Below are 18,856 nucleotides of genomic sequence, written 5' to 3'. Positions count from 1 at the left end.
CTGAAGGCAGCGCAGAAGTAAGGGTGGCAAGACTGTGACCCCCTAACATAAACTTCCAACCCCCTTGCAAGTCCCTTTCCAATCAGGACTCCCAGTTTGAGAAATGCTGGTCTCCCCCGTGAAATCTGTATAGTATAGGGTAAAAGCACACAAAAGACCAGATTTCACAGGAGGAAACCAGATCTCACAGTTCGTGAGGCGTCTTTCACGGCCATGAATTTGATAGGGTCCTACTCATTGCTCCATGGCTGGATTTGATTCTGAGTGGCTTAGAATAATAAAGATTATGGAGTTTCTAAAGCAAGAGTATCAGAACAGCAAGACCCACATGCTGTGGCTCTGTGGGAGCACCAGCTACAATAAAAGCAGCAACGCAGAGGGAGATGAGCAAGCCACAGTGTTACAGGGAGGGTCTTATGAACTGGGGCTTGATCTGGGTACGGAGTGGGGAAGAAAGGTCCAAGGTTAACTATTGTGGCTGTATTGTATAGTATCCAGACCTCATTTTCAATCTGTTACTGCTGATGTGAGGAAGAGTTCTTTCTAAGGGAGAAGAATCTGAAGGGAGACATTATAAAGAAGCAAGTCAGAGTTTCTATTTCAGTAGAGCCAGCACAGCACAGATACGCTGTAACATGACCCACTTAAAGAAGGGAGAGGGTGAGATACAACCATTAACCACTCTATTTCCAGGGAGAAGTCTCTGAAGTGAGATAAGAACCCACTTCGGCAGCCTTTCTCACTGACTATTCTGCCATTTGAGTTGCATGGTGCTATCAGCTCCATAGATTTATTACCCACAATTCCTTAGCTACACATACTGTTTTACAGATGGTGAGATCATGGCTGAAGCAATGTGTTGACACAATGACTCATTCCTGCACAAATTTTCTGGTTGTAAAATGTCCCCTGAGAGAGAGAGTTTTTCTAATATGGCATGGTCTTTCTACTGTAAATCTCAACCTGCTACGTGCAGGCAACAATGGGGAATCATTTCCCACCCAAGTTAAACAGAGCTTTGGTCCTCAAGCAACATCAATCAACTCACCTCAATTTGGTTGTTTCTAAGAGTATTTAATATTGGTAATGTTCCCTTCATGGGGCCCCCATCCCATTCCTCAAAGTCAGAATTGTGAGCGGGGAATCACTTTCTTTGTGTTCACCTGGGCTGCTCCACACTACCGCTGCAATAGACTTGAACCTTACCCTACAGAGCCCACTTCCTCCCATCAGATGAATAAGGAAATCAGACTTGGTGTAATTGAACACAGCTTCACTGAAGCCAATGGAAATGCAGCTGTTACACTGAGTTACATTTAACTCTCAGTCTTTGTTCATCCTATTTTTGGTCCTTATATGGCCCTCATCCCCACTGTATATCTGAGCACTCCACAATCTTTAATGTATTTACCCACACAATACCCCGGTGAGGTAGGATAGTCCTATTTTTCTCATTTTACAGATAGGGACCCAAGAAACAAATTGAGACTAAATGACTTGCCCAGGATTACACTGAAAGTCTATGGTAAAACAGGGAATTGAACCCAGATCTTCACAGTCTTAGGCTAGTGTCCTAACCACGCTAATGATGGCAAATATGGGCGGTGGGGAAAGACTACGGTTACCATCGCCCTACAATTCTTGTGTTTTCCAGTCTGTGTGCTTAGTAGATATCTATATGACCACCAGCAGGCTCTACCAAGTTAATACAAATTAACCTACACAGTGCTGGAGCATCTCAGTTACTCCCTTCCCTCCGCCTCTTATTTTGCCCATATAGTTTTATAACTCACAAATTTGTATTTAGGGTTTCTGGGGCAAAAGGGAAAATGATTTTAATAGTAGGCAAGGTTTTCAGCTCAATATCCTTAAAGATAGAATTCCTCTTACTGGTATGGACAATCACAGGGCAAACTTCTCCCTATGTGGCATCCCCAATGATTGGCTTCCTCCCTGAACTGAAAGTGGTACTTCTGGTGGCAGGACAGGAGTTCAGTCTGCCTGGTCCTTTCAATTCCCGGCCATACTGCTGGGGGTAAAAGTGCAATTTGGTGCCAGTTGTGGTGATGATTTTAGTGATGTGGACACCTATCCACTAGGAACTGGACTGAGATCCAGCACACTCATTTCACAGAGGCCATTAAAGAAACTCTCAAATGGATGATGATGTATGGTGACTACCGACCTAGCAATATGAAGCCAGGATGTCATGGTTAAATGCTCTCTCTCCTCAAATCAAGCCCCATAGCAACCCATTCCCCCCAAACTATTAATTTTTTACTGATGTTTCAGCACCCAGTAGGTTGGCAACAGCGTGCAACAGCATACACAAGATGCTGGCATTTTAACCACCATGTTGTCCAACTCTCTTCAGTGTAACCAACAGTATACACAGTGACATCAGCTTCAGGCGTATTCTCTTATGTGTGTCACATCTCATTGGAAATATGCTTCATTCCATCTTACTTAGGAACTTATTTTTTGCCCCCACTCTTGTTAGGTTCCTTATTAACACATGGTAAGCCCAGGTCCTGATCCAAAACCCACAGCAGTCAAAAGAAAGACTCCCAGTTATTTCAGTGGGCAGTGGATCAGGTCCCAGATCTGTTCGTGGCACGCTTGGGAAAAGGTGTGATGAAGGAAGGGGGTAAAGGTGGCATTACACCATCACTGTACTTACCCACTCTTGGGGACCATTAGAACAGCCTCAGGGCTGCTCTACCCTCTGGTATTTTTATGGCCCTTACAGCAGTTTTGCTGGCCCAGGAGTGCTGGAACACAAAGCGATCTAGTCATGCCCACTGTTGCCCCCTCCTGCCTCCACTGGAGGGATGGTGCAGAATGGGCTTTGCACCTCTTGAGGATTCCCCGAGGCAAAGGGAATGTGCAGTTGGCTATTTAAGCCAGTTTTCTATCAGAAAAAATTGACTGGAGCAGGGCAGAGGGTTTGGCTCACTGGATACAGCAATATGACCTGCATGAAACAGACCCCGATAGGACACTGTAGTAAGCCTGTATTGTGCTTGCTGCTTGTGCAGGCACTTCAGAGTGGATGTGGGCATCCAACAGAACCTGTTTTTTTAATCTCTTCAGCAGAGGAACTGGCCCGTTTTGCTATTAGAGGCATGAAACGGTAGAAATGCAGCTACTGAACAGGCAGTTGGGTTTGTCCACAGGTTACATAAATACTAAACCTGAATCTCGCCCCCACCCATCCCCAAAATAATAGTGTGAGATTTATCCAACATGCTATAATGGCGTAAACTCTAAATTAAATTCTTATTGGAGGCATGATCACTTCAAGCTAGACTTTGCTTTCCTTTTCTCTCTGCTAATATCTAAACCAGATAGAGTGAACCCGGTTGATCAATGCAGTTCAGCTCAAGTTCAATACAGAGGCAGTTTGATGCAAGAAACTAAACTATATTAAATTAAAAACACCACCACAATACATTCTGCCCATAAGAAAACAAAGGAGCAGTCCTGGAGTTCAATGTCCAGATAATTTCCTCACATTATGTGGATTCATGATTACTATCCTTCTGTGCTGCACAAAGACTAAAGTTGCCATGTCTCTCACACTTCTTTGAAAAAAAGGAAGCATACAAAAAAAGAGGGAAAACAACAAATGGAATACAGCAGAGGGAGGTGCAACTTGACTGACTGGAATGGTGAAATGGAAAGGAGCATAGCAAAGAATTACAATATAATAATAGGTAGCACTTCCATAGCATCTTCCAGTGATGCTCTCAAAGTACTTTACAAGCATAATTTAGACTCAGAATATTCCTCTTCAACTCTCTCCTCATTTTGCAGATGTTTAAACTAAGGCACAGATCAGTTCAAGTGACTTGCCAAATGTCACATCAAGTCCGTGACAGATCTGGGGATGCAGCCAAAGAGTTCTGACTCCAATGTACTTTAGCGACAAGACCATATTTGCCTTCAAACTGGACAGGGTTACTGCAGAGGGTAGTAACAAATACCACCTGATTTTGCTTTTTGCCCTCTCAATTTTTTCACAGTTGTGCCCATTATAGCAAGGACAGGGTTACAATGGCAGAGAGATGGATGGGTGAAGATTTTGGATCTATTTTCTAGTAGTGACTCACCAGACACACGCTGGTCATGTGGTGAAGTGAATCATGACAGGCAGAGGTGTCATCCGACTATAAAGATCTTCAAAAATCAGCCACATTTGTACAACAGTAAATTAGCTGCTACTGGGCGGGACACCAAGTCAAGGAAGAACAATGAAAGAATTTGGGGAGCAAGGAGAGTTTCCATTTTGGTCCCTCTGAAGCTAGTGAGATGTGAAGACATCCCCACTAAATTTCCTTCAGGAAATCGAAGATTGTGGTTAACAAAAAAAAGCATAGCTCCAAGATCAAGAACACTGGTGAGACTGAGGCAGAAGCAGGGCTCCTCAGTCCAATGGCTGTGTACTTCACGAAACCTAAATCTGTCCAGAAGCTGCCAGGACTCACCCCACAAATGAAACATCTCAGACATGAAGCTGTCACCCTTAAGCTCACTTTATGTGAACTCCAGGAAGTGATGTCTACCTGCCTCAATCACCACCTCCCCTCCCCAGAAGATATACAGAGTTAAGACAACAGCACTCTCATCAGTCATAGCGAACAATATTTTCACTTGCCTCCCTCTCTCTCTCTGCTTCCATTTGCTCTTTTTACCTTTTTTTTTTTTATGAAGGCAATATTTACAGCCAAGGCAGCGCTGAGTAAGATGCAGTGATTATGGCTGATTTTATCACAGCCGTATTACTTAGCTGCAAGGTGAAGCGCTGTGCTAAAATGGATCATGAATCCCCGAAATTGACTATCCGTCACCTTTATAATCCTGATGGAAAAGCAGGTCAGATCAGGCCTGACAACTTCCCATGCAAACGAGAGTACAACAGAGATGTCCATTCTCCTTAAGGCATTTATTTGTCTGGAAAGAGGAGGTGCTGCTGAAGGCAGAGCGACAAGAGAGAGATGGATACCAAAGGCAAATAACCACAATTACCATTGCAGTAATCATGTGTAAACAGAAGGCCTAGATGCATGCCTGAAGAGAATGCTAGGCATGAGACTGAAGGAATAATAAAGGGGTTTAAAGCTCAGGACTAGAGCTGGAGGATGGGTAGTCTGGACTGGAGCATGGAGAAGTTTCCAGGTTAGGAAATGATAGCCAAGGTTCCTTGATGGGGATCGCTTACAGGGGGTAACAGCTAAAGATGGAAAAACTTCAAGTTATACTGGCCCTGAACCCAATACATTTAGTGTCAAAGCTCCTATTACTTTTGTGCCGAGTCAGACACACAAGTTTGGGTGCCAAATTCAGCCCTGATGTCAGTCCGTTAAAATCATTGGTCATATTGACACGTGATGTTCACTTCACTGAAGTCAGTGGAGTGACACCAGAGATGAACTTGGCCTGGGATGTTTACCTCAGGATCTTCAGGAGAGCTAGCTGGAAAATGGAATTGCTGTTCCATGGGAAATTTTGTCATTTTGAAATTTGTGCGATGAACTGTTCTGTCTAAATGCTTTTGAGAAGCTCTAATCCTCAGTCTGCAAAATGAAGCTAAAACTCTCTGAAGATCAGGCTTTCTAGCACTCCCTGATTCTGAGCAGGCAAGAAATACCATGAAACACTGTTCTTGGTGGTATTTTGGTGCATCCATCTGAACCCAGGAACCACAGATACAGTCAGAAATGAAAAAGAGCATCGCTGATCTTGTTCATTATAAAGCAGCTTATACTGTTACATTTACAATGGGCACCTAGATGATGCTGAAATATTGACAGAATCAACTTTATGTAAGTGTTTTGTTATGCCATTAGTTATGTTTGTCACTGAACATTTCAGTGATTAATAACGTATTTAAGCACTGGCCTGTCTCCCGGGGTTTCTCTAGACTAGGCTATAAAGGGTGTTAGTTAGCATGTTAGCTAGCAATTGTAACATGTTGTAAAGTCTAGTGTAGACAAGGTAGCGTAGACTTCAAAATATGCTAAGCTGGCTTCAAGTCAAACCGCATGTCAAGACAAGAGAATCCCTACAGTGTATTGCAAGGTATGTCACTGATAACTTACCCAGGGTAGGGAGGAAGAGTAAGCTGGTAATTATCAAAGACAAGTGGTCAGGACTCCTGGATTCTATTCCCAGCTCAGTCTGGAGAAAGCCAGCTATCTTCTCTGTATGTTGGTTTCCTCCTACATAAAACTGGGATGATGATGATAATAACTGGCTCACAGATACATTACAAGGTGATTTTTTTGTGTGTAAACTATTTGAGATTGTTGGACAGAAGATGCTATAGCAGGGGAAGGACTAGGCACATCTTGCTCTCCTCACCTGTACTTTCCTCTAGTGCATCTCCTTGGGTTAATCACATCCCAGCTAAACTTCTCATTGGGTGATTACATTAGAGATAGCGCTAATTGCCAAATACCCTCGGTGTGGTACAATCTTATCAACACCATACACCTCCTCCCCTAGGGTGAGGTGGCTTGATCCATTTCATAATAGTAACCGAGTTATCTGCTCTAACATGATCCATTCCCTCAGGATTGGGGTGGCTGCTTTACTCCTCTTCCCAGCATAGACTCAAAGCTTGTCCACAAGAGCCTCTTGCGATGAGGGAGTTTGTCCCAGCAACAGACTGCTGGATTTAGTTCAGCTCCCATTTAGACCGGCAGCCAATCAGTTCAGCCAAGCTGTGGAGCTGCAAGTACTGACACACACACTGCCCACTTTTTTGTGGAAGGAAGCAGAGCTAGCGGTATGGCACTATCATACACTGGCAGATGGAGAAACTCCACTGCTCTCCAGCAGCTGCTGACACTGTGTGTTTTAAACCTGGGATAAAAACTGAGAGACTAGTGTAACCCACACATCTTCTGGATGTGGTTTTCTGTCCCATCTAGTGGCACCGAGACAGACAGAGACAGAGAGACAATATGTTTGCTCTGCAGCAGTGACTGGCAACCCATTGGTGGGCCGGACAGTTTGTTTACCAGCAGCATCCGCAGGTTCAGCTGATCACAGATCCCACTGGCCACAGTTCGCCGTTCCAGGTCAATGGGGGCTGCGGGAAGCAGCGGCCAGCACATCTCTCGGCCCACGCCGCTCCCCGCAGCCCCCATTGGTGTGGAACAGCGAACCACGGCTAGTGGGAGCCGCGATTGGCTGAACTTGCGGATGCGGCAGGTAAACAAACCGTCCCGGCCCATCAGTGGATTTCCCTGAGGGGCCGCATGCCAAAGATTGTCAATCCCTGCTCTATAGCCTCAGCTAACAGCCAGTTGGCTTTTAGCTTATGCAATAGAGGCTCATGCACTAAACTCCAGAGGTCCCAGGTTTGATCCTGCTCATCATTGACCGGGATCTGTCGGTGTTACACTAGTAGCAATGGGTAGACAACTCGGGCAGTGGGAGGGGATTCAACCCCTCAAAAATTTGGGGATTGCTTTAATAAACCCTGAGCTTGGGGAACAGAAGTTCACTTATCTCAGTTTATTAAAAGTGAACAAATTTAGTCATGGCATAAAACTACTCATTAAAGTGATATTCAACAGCTAGTATTTTATTATTCAGCTCTAACGCCCTCAAATAATAAAGCTGTCTATGCCCCTGCAGAGACATAGTGCAAGGTTCCCCAACTGCTCTGTGTAGTGGTTTGGCAGCGGGGTTCCTCCGCATCCGGGTCTGTGGGAGGACACTCCACCTAACTACGCCTCTGGGAGTCACCTGTCAAGGGGAATTAGCAGCGCAACAAGAGTCTATAACTTGGGCCTGAGACCAGGGCCAAGCAACAAAGGCAGTGAGGCAGCCCAGGCCCTCAGTCGGGGCAGGACAATAGGAGTCTATGAGTCAGGCCTGTGTTCAGGGCTGAGCAGCAATGGGTTTGGATATCCTGGCTCTGGCAGATGGCCGACAAACACTGGCTCGTTGGCCTAGAGAGGGGAAGATTGTGCGGAGCCACTTCCTAATTCCATCTCGGGTTTTAATAATTAATTAATTAATTAATTATTGGAGACATACCAATCTCCTAGAAATGGAAAGGACCTCGAAAGGTCATCGAGTCCAGCCCCCTGCCTTCGCTAGCAGGTCCAAGTACTGATTTTTGCCCCAGATCCCTAAGTGGCCCCCTTAAGGATTGAACTTACAATCTGGTTGGTAGAGGGCAACTCCTCCATGGTCGGGTTGGCATATAGCTCTGGCCAGTCCTCAGCTCCTCAGGGGCCAGCAGCAATCTCCCAGCTCAGGAGCAAGCAGGAGGTGTCTGGCTCCTCCAGCAGCTGCAGCCCAGCTGAGCTTCCAGCCCCGATTTTATACTTTCTGCCCCACCTACTGACTTCCGGCAGGAGGGGTGAGCATGGCCTGGATCTGCCCACGAGGGCTTAGTGAGGTGTTCCTTCCCCTTCAGGTCCAGTGGAGGCCACTCCACCTCACTACACTCTGCCAATGCAGCTCCTACCTAACCCGCTGCTATTTTTGTCCTAGAAACTCTCCTATCCACAGCTCTGTCAATGCACCTTTCAGTCTTGACCCACAACACCCTTTGCTATTCCAATCCTGAGCTTCACTCACAGCTCTGCCAAGGCATCATACTTCTGCCCTGTAGAAACCCCTTTCCCTCAAGTATTCCTGTCCTAAGATCCTCTGCAACTCTCGCAATACCCTTCACTCCTGACATGCAGCACCTCCATCTAATGCAGTCTTCAGCAGATGTACCTGCTGTGCCAAACTGAGTAATAGCTGTTGTGGTGGCTACAGATACCCAAGGGGGGATAACTTTATTGCCCTTTTGACCTGCCTCCCATTTGGACTCAGGTCTCCACATGTTTAACACCATTAAGATTGTTTTCAGTAGCAGCACCGCCAGTCCCTTAGGTTTTAATGGGCAATTCCACCTGGTGCCTGTCATCTTGGAGGCAGTTCTCATTCTTGTCCTCTCCCTCATTAGCAGATGCTTTAGTTGTTTTTATTCTGGATTTGTTTTAATGTGTGCGTGTACTATTTGCTGTCCCTGGAATTCATTTGTTCGCGGCTAATGAAACCTCTGCGTCGCTAACAAAGCAGAAAATAAAAAAGGTAAATAGCACTCCCAGAAACAATTTGTTTCTCGTTACGTGCATTCTTGTTGAACAACATTTGAGGGAATTTTCACCCCGGCAAGGAAGAAGAAGGGGGAGGGGGAAGCAAATACAATTATCTGAGCTGGAAAGGAAATAATAATTATAGTCACACGGCAGACAAATGGGTATCCAGACAGCCACACCTGTGAGCTTCAGAAGGCACTTGAGCACAGCCAAGCCACACAAGGGGATAGGACTAAGCAACAGCAGAGGGGCACAGATTTCCACAGCAAGACTATATTTCACATTTCTTTAACCCTTTATGGGCTACACCGAGACCCCAGTTGTCCTTGCCAATGTCATGAGTTGGTAGCAATTCTTATTCAGTTGAGAATGGGACATAAAGAGAGGCTACAGAAAAAGTCCCGGCTAGCCATCTGAAATCTCTATAATGTATGTAAATACAGAGACTAAGGAAGATGTAGCATGCTCCAAAGCTTTTGCTGTCATGAATTTGGGATGTCCCCTCTACCTGTGAGTGGCAAAGCTATGAGCGAGTTATGCAGGTCAGACCAAATCCTCTTCTCTCAGTTCTACAACAGCATGTGTTCTGGATTTGCCACATATATTAAAGAAACACTATGGTAAAAATGTTCTAGAAAATGGATTTTATTTCATTAGAGCTCTTTTTTCTTTTTTGTATCCTTCCACCTGTAAAACCAGGAGCCTCAATTACCATGAGACCAAATGTTCAGGACTCAGAGGGAGAGAAAACTGAGTCAAAAGGCCCACAATTTAATAGATGGGGGCCTAAAGTGAAACCCAAGTCTATATTCAGGCACCTAAATAAGTGGCCAGATAGTCAAAAGTGCTGTGCATCCAGCAGCTTCCATGGACTACCCCGCTTGACATTCTGATTTTATTAATTTGTCCATCCAGCTGGGGAGCTGAAAAAATATCATGGGACCCCACCATAGTCATGTAATGTTGTTATGCTCCTGTGGGCCAAGGACAGAGACAAACCCTCTCCTGGGAAAAAGGCTCAGGTTCAACGCTAGTAGGGATGCCTTGTAGAGTGGGAGAAAACTGCTGTTCATAGGGAGAATAGGCTGACAACCTTACAGCTGGGATTTTCAAAGGAGCTTAAAGGCGTTAGATGCCCAAATCCCAGTAGGTGCCTAACTCCTTTGGAGACTCCTTTAAAGACCCCACCTAGACATTTAAGGCTTGGACTCAGCTCCTCACAAAATAGCATATCACACATTGCACTAACAATTGCTAGATCACTGGACCGGCCCCTGTAATGGGATATCAAATACCAATTGCTTTACTACTAAAATCATATTTATTAAGGTTTAACCACTATGTAATTTATACATCTCTCATTGCAGAGTTGAGAAAACTCCATCAATAATAATAATGGCATAATAAAATTCAATTGGTACACATTTAACCTACAATAACTGCCTTGTTATATCTAAAGAGAGCTCTTTGGAGGTGAAACAAGGTATTAATTGAGGTGCTGTGGAATCACGCAGGCTGTTTCACTTTAACTTCAGGGTGAAGAATGCAGCTACCGGGAAACTCATGGCAACCCAGCAGCACCATCTCATGAGTTCATTACTGTAGCTGCACTAGTTATTTACATGAACTCAATTCCAAGTGATTATTAAGAACGTGCAGTTTATCATGCAATGTAAAAGGCCAGCTGTTACGTCTGGCCAGGCGACAGCTTAAATGGCAAACCTCAATAATTCAGTTTTTCTAAGAGCAGTTTGGAATTTAAGTAATGGATTAATTCTGCACAATGCATAATTTCTTAATGGAGACGTGACTGTCTCAGGTTACATTTCTGGGGCCAAAATCCTCTTTTGCCAGCATAAATCCAGAGTAATTCCATAGGAATCAAAGGGGTCCAGATTTACTCCATTAAAGTTAGCAGATAGAGTTACTCCAGATTTACCCCAGTGTACGAGTAAAGAGAGCAGCTCAGCCTCCCTTTCCTCTGTCCCAGTAACTCACGTCAGCCCCAGCCAGAATGGCCCTGATTACCTTTGCATACAGCTGCCTCTCCTTGTAAGCACCAAACTTTGACACCATGGCACCTCCACATTTAATTCTGTCACTATAATGTCACATTTATAGATCATATTGGATCATGAAGGATCACAAGCCACTTTGTTGTAGGGAAATCATTTCACTGAACACTAAAATGCAGCCATCTCTGGGGTGAAGCTTTGCATTCTGGTGACAGTTTAGGACAAGAAGCATCCAATTAAAAGAGATGAGACAGTTTGGGACGGCAGGTGGTAATTACTCAAGTTGGAATTTGGCTAGGACTGCAGGGCAGACACCATCAACTGTTGCAAAAAGTCCTGTAGGATCTTTTTAATTTTTTTAATGGACTTAAAATATGAAACACAATATAAATGTTCAGTTATAACAGAAAACTCTAAAATAGAACAGAAAACCATTGGGTCCAAAAAACCAATTACTGCTATGTTCTTGTTTGTTATATTAAGGAAGAAAAAAACAATGCATATGATTTGGTGTTGTATGAAGCAGGGCTAGATGGCTTCATTAAATACATTCTAGAGCTTCTACTGCTCCACCTTTTAGCAGTAAGAGAAAAGAACAAAGTACAGAAAGCATCACAGGAGTTCAGTTACAATCTTTGGAGAATTTAGAGGGCAGGCTTCAGCTGCAACCCAGACGTTCAGAAAAGGGGTTCAATCTCTAGCATTGCTATGAGCCTAGGATGACTTATAACTGCTTTGAGGGGTCTTTGAGAGGCCTTCCTCACAGGACTTGTCCACACTAATGGAAAAGGCGTTGTTATTACAGTGTCAACAGTTAACATCCTAGTGCAGATAGGGTAAGTTGTTGTTTTACACGTGAGCTGGCCCAGGTGAGACTTAACTCTCATGTGTTAAACTACATCTTGTTCTGTATACACTTGGGCTTGAAAACATGTTACCTATCCCATTTTAAAAACACCTTTTTGCTAGTGTAGATTAGATTTTTCAGGTTTACACATTAAGCACATTCCTACCAGGTTTATAATAACTGCGAGTTCATTTCCCATCCGTTTTAGATCTCACCTGCACCACTAGCAGCACAGCGACCCCATGAGCAGTCCCACTAGGGCTTTGGTTCAATTCCGACTCAAAGGCAAGGGCAGCCACTACTCTAGCCCACCATCACTTTTTGCAACAACTTGGCTGTTGCTTGGCTGTCTCCTCTGCAAGTATTGGCCTGGCACAAGCTTGTGAGAATCTGATAGAAAGAATTACAGCCTAGAGTGGTGTGATGCTATCAGCTGCTATGTCCTGCAGATCTGTGGCAGCATGGAATTAATACACTAGGATAGTGTTACTAAAAAAACCAACCCTGCAATAGTCTTAATCAGAGCCAGTTTCAGTCTGTTTCAAAGACCATACATCATTATTTTTGCCCCTTTCCCTACATGTGACAAACTACTTCCCACTGTGTTCATACTGGCGTACACAGGGCCTGCCTGAGAGTTTGAGGGATGCTACCCCAAGAGAAATTACTCACTTTGCATAAAGAGGGTATGTGTGAGTAAAGAGTGGATCAGTTCTTCCTTCTCTGCATCAGCTTCCTGTGACAGGCGCAATGGAGCCCAGCGGCCTGTGCTGTGGCCCATGCATATCTGCCAACACTGAAAACCACAGCCACAGGAAGGATTTGTGTGCTGCGTTCTGGTGAACTTTAGCAAACATGATCTAATTGATCCTCGCAGTCCCTCTTGTGAGACAGGCCACAATTTCCATCTCCAGTCTACAAACAGCGAGACTCACAAAGGTTAAGTAAGTTGACTAAGAGCGCAGAGAGAGGCAGCACCAGAGCCTAGACTAAAATACAGGAGTCTCTTGCTCCTTGCTCCCATTAGAGCATGCTCTCTCTCAGGTCAGTGAGCTCTCCCTCCCCATGGTCAGAGGTCACAGTGCTGCTCAGCAGAAGAGCTGGCACAACTGCAGGCAGCAGACCTGGATGGAAAATTTTAGATGAAAACTTTTTGTCGAAAAATGCAGTTTTGTCTGAATTGTAATGCTGTGCGGGAACAAGTTGATTTCAATTACATTTTCAATGGAAAGAAGCCTAAACGTTTTGTTTTGATAATGTGGAAATGTTTTGTTTCATGTTTATAGTAAAACATTAATGTTGATATTATATTTATACATATTATAGTTAATATTTATGTGCAAAATCATATTTAATATTTAAATATAATGTAAAACTTTAAACAAAATGAATCCTAATGCGAGTCAAAACAAAACGTTTCAACAGACCTGAATCCACTTTTTTTTAATTGTTGTTTTATGGGAAATTTCAAAATTTGGAGGGTTTGTTCCAATCCAGAATGATTTTCTTTTCTGAAATATTGGAATTTTCTGTGGAACTGAAATTCTGGTTCCTGACCATACTGAGTCACATGGTCAATGAGCACACACCAATTCAAGAGTGGGAATAATGCATTTTTGGAAAAGTAAAAACTATGGGGGATGGGGAAAGTAAAGCCACAAGCAAGATTTGGTAATAGCGTGGAGAGGTAAGTTTCAGTGAAGTGTTGATATGTTGGGCTTGATTGCTCAGAGTATGCTTGTAATCTATCTTATGTATTTGACGTGTCAGTCACTGTCATATCTAGTGCAGCCTTCTACTTAATAGTTCTCAGACCTGGTCATGTAGTTATAGGCCTGCACTGACTATGGCCATGTCTACACTTACAGTTTTGCAGCGCTGGTAGTTACAGCTGTATTAGTACAGCTGTATAGGGCCAGCGCTGCAGAGTGGCCACACTTACAGCAACCAGCGCTGCAGTGTGGCCACATTTACAGCACTTGCAGCGCTGTTGGGAGTGGTGCATTGTGGGCAGCTATCCCACAGAGCACCTCGTCCCATTTTGGCACTGTGGCTTGTGGGAAGGGGAAGGAAGTGTGAGTGTCTTTCCGCTTCCTGTTCCAACGCCCCGTGGTGCTTTGCTACACATTCCGAGCAGTTTGGCGGCATTGTGATTCTACAGCGCTTTTTCTGCGATTTTTGTTATAAATGGAGCCTGAGCTGCTGACGACCTTATTGATGAATGTTGCCAGCACATCACGCATGGCAGTGGAGCTATTCCTTCAGCTGCAAAGTGAGAGTGACAGTGACAGTGAGGAGTCAGATGATGATATTGAATCGCCTCACGGTGAAGACACTAAATTGCTGGTGGCAGTAACAGACGTGCTCAGCTCCGTGGAACGGCGTGTTTGGGCTTGGGAAACCAGCACTCAGTGGTGGGATCACATCGTCCTGCAATCCTGGGATGACGAGCAGTGGCTGCAGAACTTTCGGATGAGAAAAGCCACTTTCATGGGACTGTGTGCTGAGCTCGCCCCTACCCTGCGGCGCAGGGACACGAGACTGAGAGCTGCCCTGCCAGTGGAGAAGCGGGTGGCTATTGCAATCTGGAAGCTGGCAACTCCAGACTGCTTCAGATCGGTGGCGAACCAGTTTGGAGTGGGAAAGTCCACTGTTGGAATGGTGCTGATGCAAGTTTGCACAGCCATTAATCGCACCCTGCTAAGAAGAACTGTGACTCTTGGGAACGTGCAGGACATTGTGGATGGCTTTGCAGAAATGGGTTTCCCTAACTGTGGAGGGGCAATAGATGGGACGCATATTCCTATTCTGTCACCACCCCACCTGGCATCAGAGTACGTTAATCGCAAGGGGTATTTCTCCGTGGTTCTGCAAGCGCTTGTGGATCACCGTGGGCGTTTCACTGACATTTACTCAGGATGGCCTGGAAAGGTGCATGATGCACGCATCTTTCGGAACAGTGCCCTGTTCAGGAGGCTGAGGGCCGGGACTTTTTTCCCAGACCGCAAGATCACAGTAGAGGACGTCGAAATGCCCACTGTGATCCTTGGAGACCCCGCTTACCCCTTAATGCCCTGGCTCATGAAACCATATACAGGGAAGCTTGACAGGAGCAAGGACCGGTTCAACTACAGGCTGAGCCGGTGCAGAATGACTGTGGAGTGTGCTTTTGGCCGTTTGAAAGCCCGCTGGCGCTGTCTTTATGGGAAGCTAGATTTGGGGGAAAGCAGCATCACCACTGTTATATCCGCATGCTGTACCCTCCATAATATTTGTGAAGGGAAGGGTGAAAGATTCAGTGAGGAATGGACCTGCGAGGTTCGACGCCTAGAGGATGAGTCTGCTCAGCCAGAGAGCAGGGCTAATAGGGAGGCCCAGGAAAGGGCTACAAGGATTAGGGATGCTTTAAGGGAGCAATTTGATGCTGAGAGCCAACAGTAATGTTTGATGCATTTGATGTACTTTGCTTTACCTTGGTGTACAATATTTACCACTTCCAGCAATAATATAACGTAGTGAAAAAGAAAAAAATCCTTTATTCAACATACAGTACATAAAAGGCAAGGGGGTTGGGGTGGTGGACTGTACATTCACAGGTTTAAATATGTCCTATTTTGATCACTGTTCAATGTCTGCTGCACTTCAGGATTACTATGCTGCAGGATAATGGGGGTGGAGTGAACAGGGTAAGAATTATAGTTATCAGGGCTGGTAGGTGATCTTACAGGTGTTGGGGGCAGCTGGGGATAATAAGGAACTGGCTGCTGGAGAAAGTTGTTTTGTGGAAATACTGGGGAACAAGGAAGAGGGCTTTGGGAGGGCTGTGGGTGACAACAGTACATATTTGTCTGCATGGCTACGAGAGACTCGAAAGACTCAGTTTGGCGAGCCAGGAGGCTTATCATCTGTTTTGTGGTTTTTTTGGCAGACAATTCCTTTCTCCTGCTTTCTGTTTGCCTCCATTCATGTACACTCTGTCTCCATTCATACATTTTCTCTCTCCATTCCTGTGTCTTCCTACTTTCTCTGTTGTAGCGACTCATAACAGATTTGATCAATTCCTCTTTTGATTTTCTGGGATTCCGTCTCAAGTTCTGCAACCTACATGAGGCCGGTGATCCGGCTGCAGTAGTCAAGGTCACTAGAAAAAAGAGAGATAGAACCATGTAATACACAGAGGCTACATTGTTTATTATCACACAGTGAAGGACTTTTTAGACTTTTGGTAGCATCCTTCTCACATACCTCACATAACACAGAGAGGGCAGGGAATCTAAGTCATGGCGAGCAATGGGGTGAGTGGTTTTGCCCCGATTTGCCCTTGGGAGTGGGAATTGACCAATGAGTCACTGGGGTTTATCAGCAATGGGTACAGGAGGTAGCTGGTGTCCTGAAGAGGGGACAGTAGTGAACAGGAAGGTGGTGAGCTGCTTGGGGGGGCGGGGTTGGGCTTTGGTCCGCGTTCATGCCGTCCTGCTGGTGAGGGGGGGAGAAGCACCGCAGTGCTGCATGCCTGCTTGGAGGGGAGGTGGTGAACACCGGAGCGCACCACGGTGCTGGATGCCTGCTTGGAGGGGGGTGCATAACACCGGAGCGCACCACGGTGCTGGATGCCTGCTTGGAGGGGGGTGCATAACACCGGAGCACACCGCGTGGCTGGATATGTGCTGGGAGGGGGGTGCATAACACCGGAGCACACCGCGTGGCTGGATACGTGCTGGGAGGGGGGGTGGTGAACACCGGAGTGCACCACGGTGCTGGATGCCTGCTTGGAGGGGGGTGCATAACACCAGAGCACACCACGTGGCTGGATACGTGCTGGGAGGGGGGTGCATAACACCGGAGCACACCGCGTGGCTGGATACATGCTGGGAGGGGGGGTGGTGAACACCGGAGCGCACCGCGGTGCTGGATGCCTGCTTGGAGGGGGGTGCATAACACCGGAGCACACCGCGTGGATGCCTACGTGCTGGGAGGGGGGGGTTAACAACAGAGCGCCATGGGCTGGGGAAACGCGAACCTGGCGCCCTGCACTCAAGTATCCCTAAATTCTCAACAGACTTTCCTACTGCCAGACACATCACTGCTGCGTGTTACCTGGGAAGAGAGGGAGGGTCTTCTACAGGAATGTGGATACCGCCCTGGTCCCTATGCAGCTTGCCTGTGTGCAGCCATGGTCCCCCCACCCCTCGCTGCACAGTGGATCGGACGAGTTAGCCTGACCGGGACAGGGACCACGGTGGCTCTCCCGATCAATTTGAGAAAGCAAATTGCAAATGCTCTTGCTGCAACTTTTCAAGAGATTACTGAGGCAGATTACAGAGACGTGATAGAGCAAATCAATGGGCTATTCCACGTTTAGGCATACATGCAGGCAACCATAACCAAAACCCTCCTCTCCCAAAACATAAAAATCTACTTACCCCGAGCACGATCCTCAGTTTCTTCCTCACCATCAACTTCCAGCTGCTGTGACTGGCTAGCCTCCTCCTGGCTTGAGAAGAGCTCCTGGCTGCATGTGTACTGGGACTCCGGGGTGTCTCCCTCCACGCCAGTAGCCTCACTGTCACCGTCCTCTACAACCTCCCCCACTTCTCCCTGCTCTGAACTCTCCATCGTGCTCCTAGGATTGGCAGTGGGGTCACACCCAAGTATGGCATCCAGCTCCTGGTAAAACCGGCAGGTTGTGGGGGCAGCTCCTGAGCGGTGATTTCCCTCACGAGCTTTGCAGTAAGCACTCCTCAGCTCTTTAATTTTGACCCTGCACTGCAACGCGTCCCGTTCATGGCCCCTTCTCATCAAGGACTGCGATATCTGCCCATAGGTATCATAATTTCTCCTTCTGGAGCGCAGCTGTGCTTGCACAGCCTCCTCTCCCCAAACACTTATGAGGTCCTGCAGCTCTGCATTGGTCCAGGCTGGGGCTCGTTTGGTGCGTGGAGGCATGGTCGCTGAGTGATTGACTGATTAATTGCACTCCACACCTGGCTGAGCAAACAGGAAGGGGATTTTTAAAATTCCCGGGGCATTTAAAAGAGGGGTCAGGTGAGCCCAGGGCAGTGGAGTTTGCATGATTACCAGAGAGGCTTCTAAGGTATGCTGGGATACCTGCTTATGCCACGGAGGTCAATAAAAATGCTGGTGGGTGTCTACACTTGCTGACCAGCGCTGGATCACCAGCGCTGGATCCTCTACACCCGAGGCTCGACCGGGTGTACAGCCAGCGCTGCAACCAGGGAGTTGCAGCGCTGGCCGTGCTGTGCAAGTGTGTACACATCCTAAGTTGCAGCGCTGTAACCCCCTCACCAGCGCTGCAACTCTGTAGTGTAGCCAAGGCCTAAGCCAGTGGAGTTGCTCTGGAGCCTGTGTATTTGGAGACAAAAAGGATACGAGTTTTGTTCTTGATACCACAAGTGTTTAGCTGACTCATGACCATGGTGTCTGCTACAGAATAGCCTGAGCCAAAACCACAGATCTAAGATCTCCCCACTTTGACTAAGGTCTGCTTCAAACTCCGCTGTTTAAGCCAGTCTATTGTGTACAGTATATCTGCCCCTGCCAGCAGGTCATTATAAGTTCTTCTGGTCTTTACTGATCCTGTGCCATATGAACTTAGTTTGGGAATTGTTTTGAAAAGCTCAGGCAGTCTAGGGAAGATGCTTCTCAGTCAAACCTCCTTAGAAAGAAAGAGCACCTAGTAAAAGATTTTCTGCTACTTTCTCTGGCATTTCATGGTATCACAGCCCTCTTGCCTGTTGTATCTTGATCCCCTGAAATCCGAGGCAGGATCATACACCACACAAGGGGTAGGCTTTCTGAAAGCAGGAGGGAGAGTAAACGCTCATCCAAGGTTCAGTAATTCACACCGTCATTCTATTGTC

General features: G+C 46.2%; 1 protein-coding gene across 1 annotated transcript; it reads right to left on the bottom strand.

Annotated features, from left to right (window-relative positions):
• Positions 1 to 15,491: 15,491 nt before the first annotated feature.
• On the bottom strand, positions 15,492 to 17,881 carry LOC127054841 (zinc finger and SCAN domain-containing protein 29-like). The gene is made up of 2 exons (XM_050961137.1): positions 17,399 to 17,881; positions 15,492 to 16,116 (listed from the first exon to the last, which is right to left on the bottom strand). The coding sequence occupies exons 1-2, from the start codon at positions 17,772 to 17,774 to the stop codon at positions 15,566 to 15,568; spliced, it is 927 nt and encodes a 308-aa protein (XP_050817094.1). The 5' UTR covers positions 17,775 to 17,881; the 3' UTR covers positions 15,492 to 15,565.
• Positions 17,882 to 18,856: the final 975 nt, after the last annotated feature.

The sequence above is a fragment of the Gopherus flavomarginatus genome, chromosome 1, assembly GCF_025201925.1.
Source record: "Gopherus flavomarginatus isolate rGopFla2 chromosome 1, rGopFla2.mat.asm, whole genome shotgun sequence".
NCBI lineage: Eukaryota > Metazoa > Chordata > Testudines > Testudinidae > Gopherus > Gopherus flavomarginatus.
The sequence above is the reverse complement of the archived record's forward strand: the minus strand, read 5'-3'. Positions and strand labels throughout refer to the sequence as shown.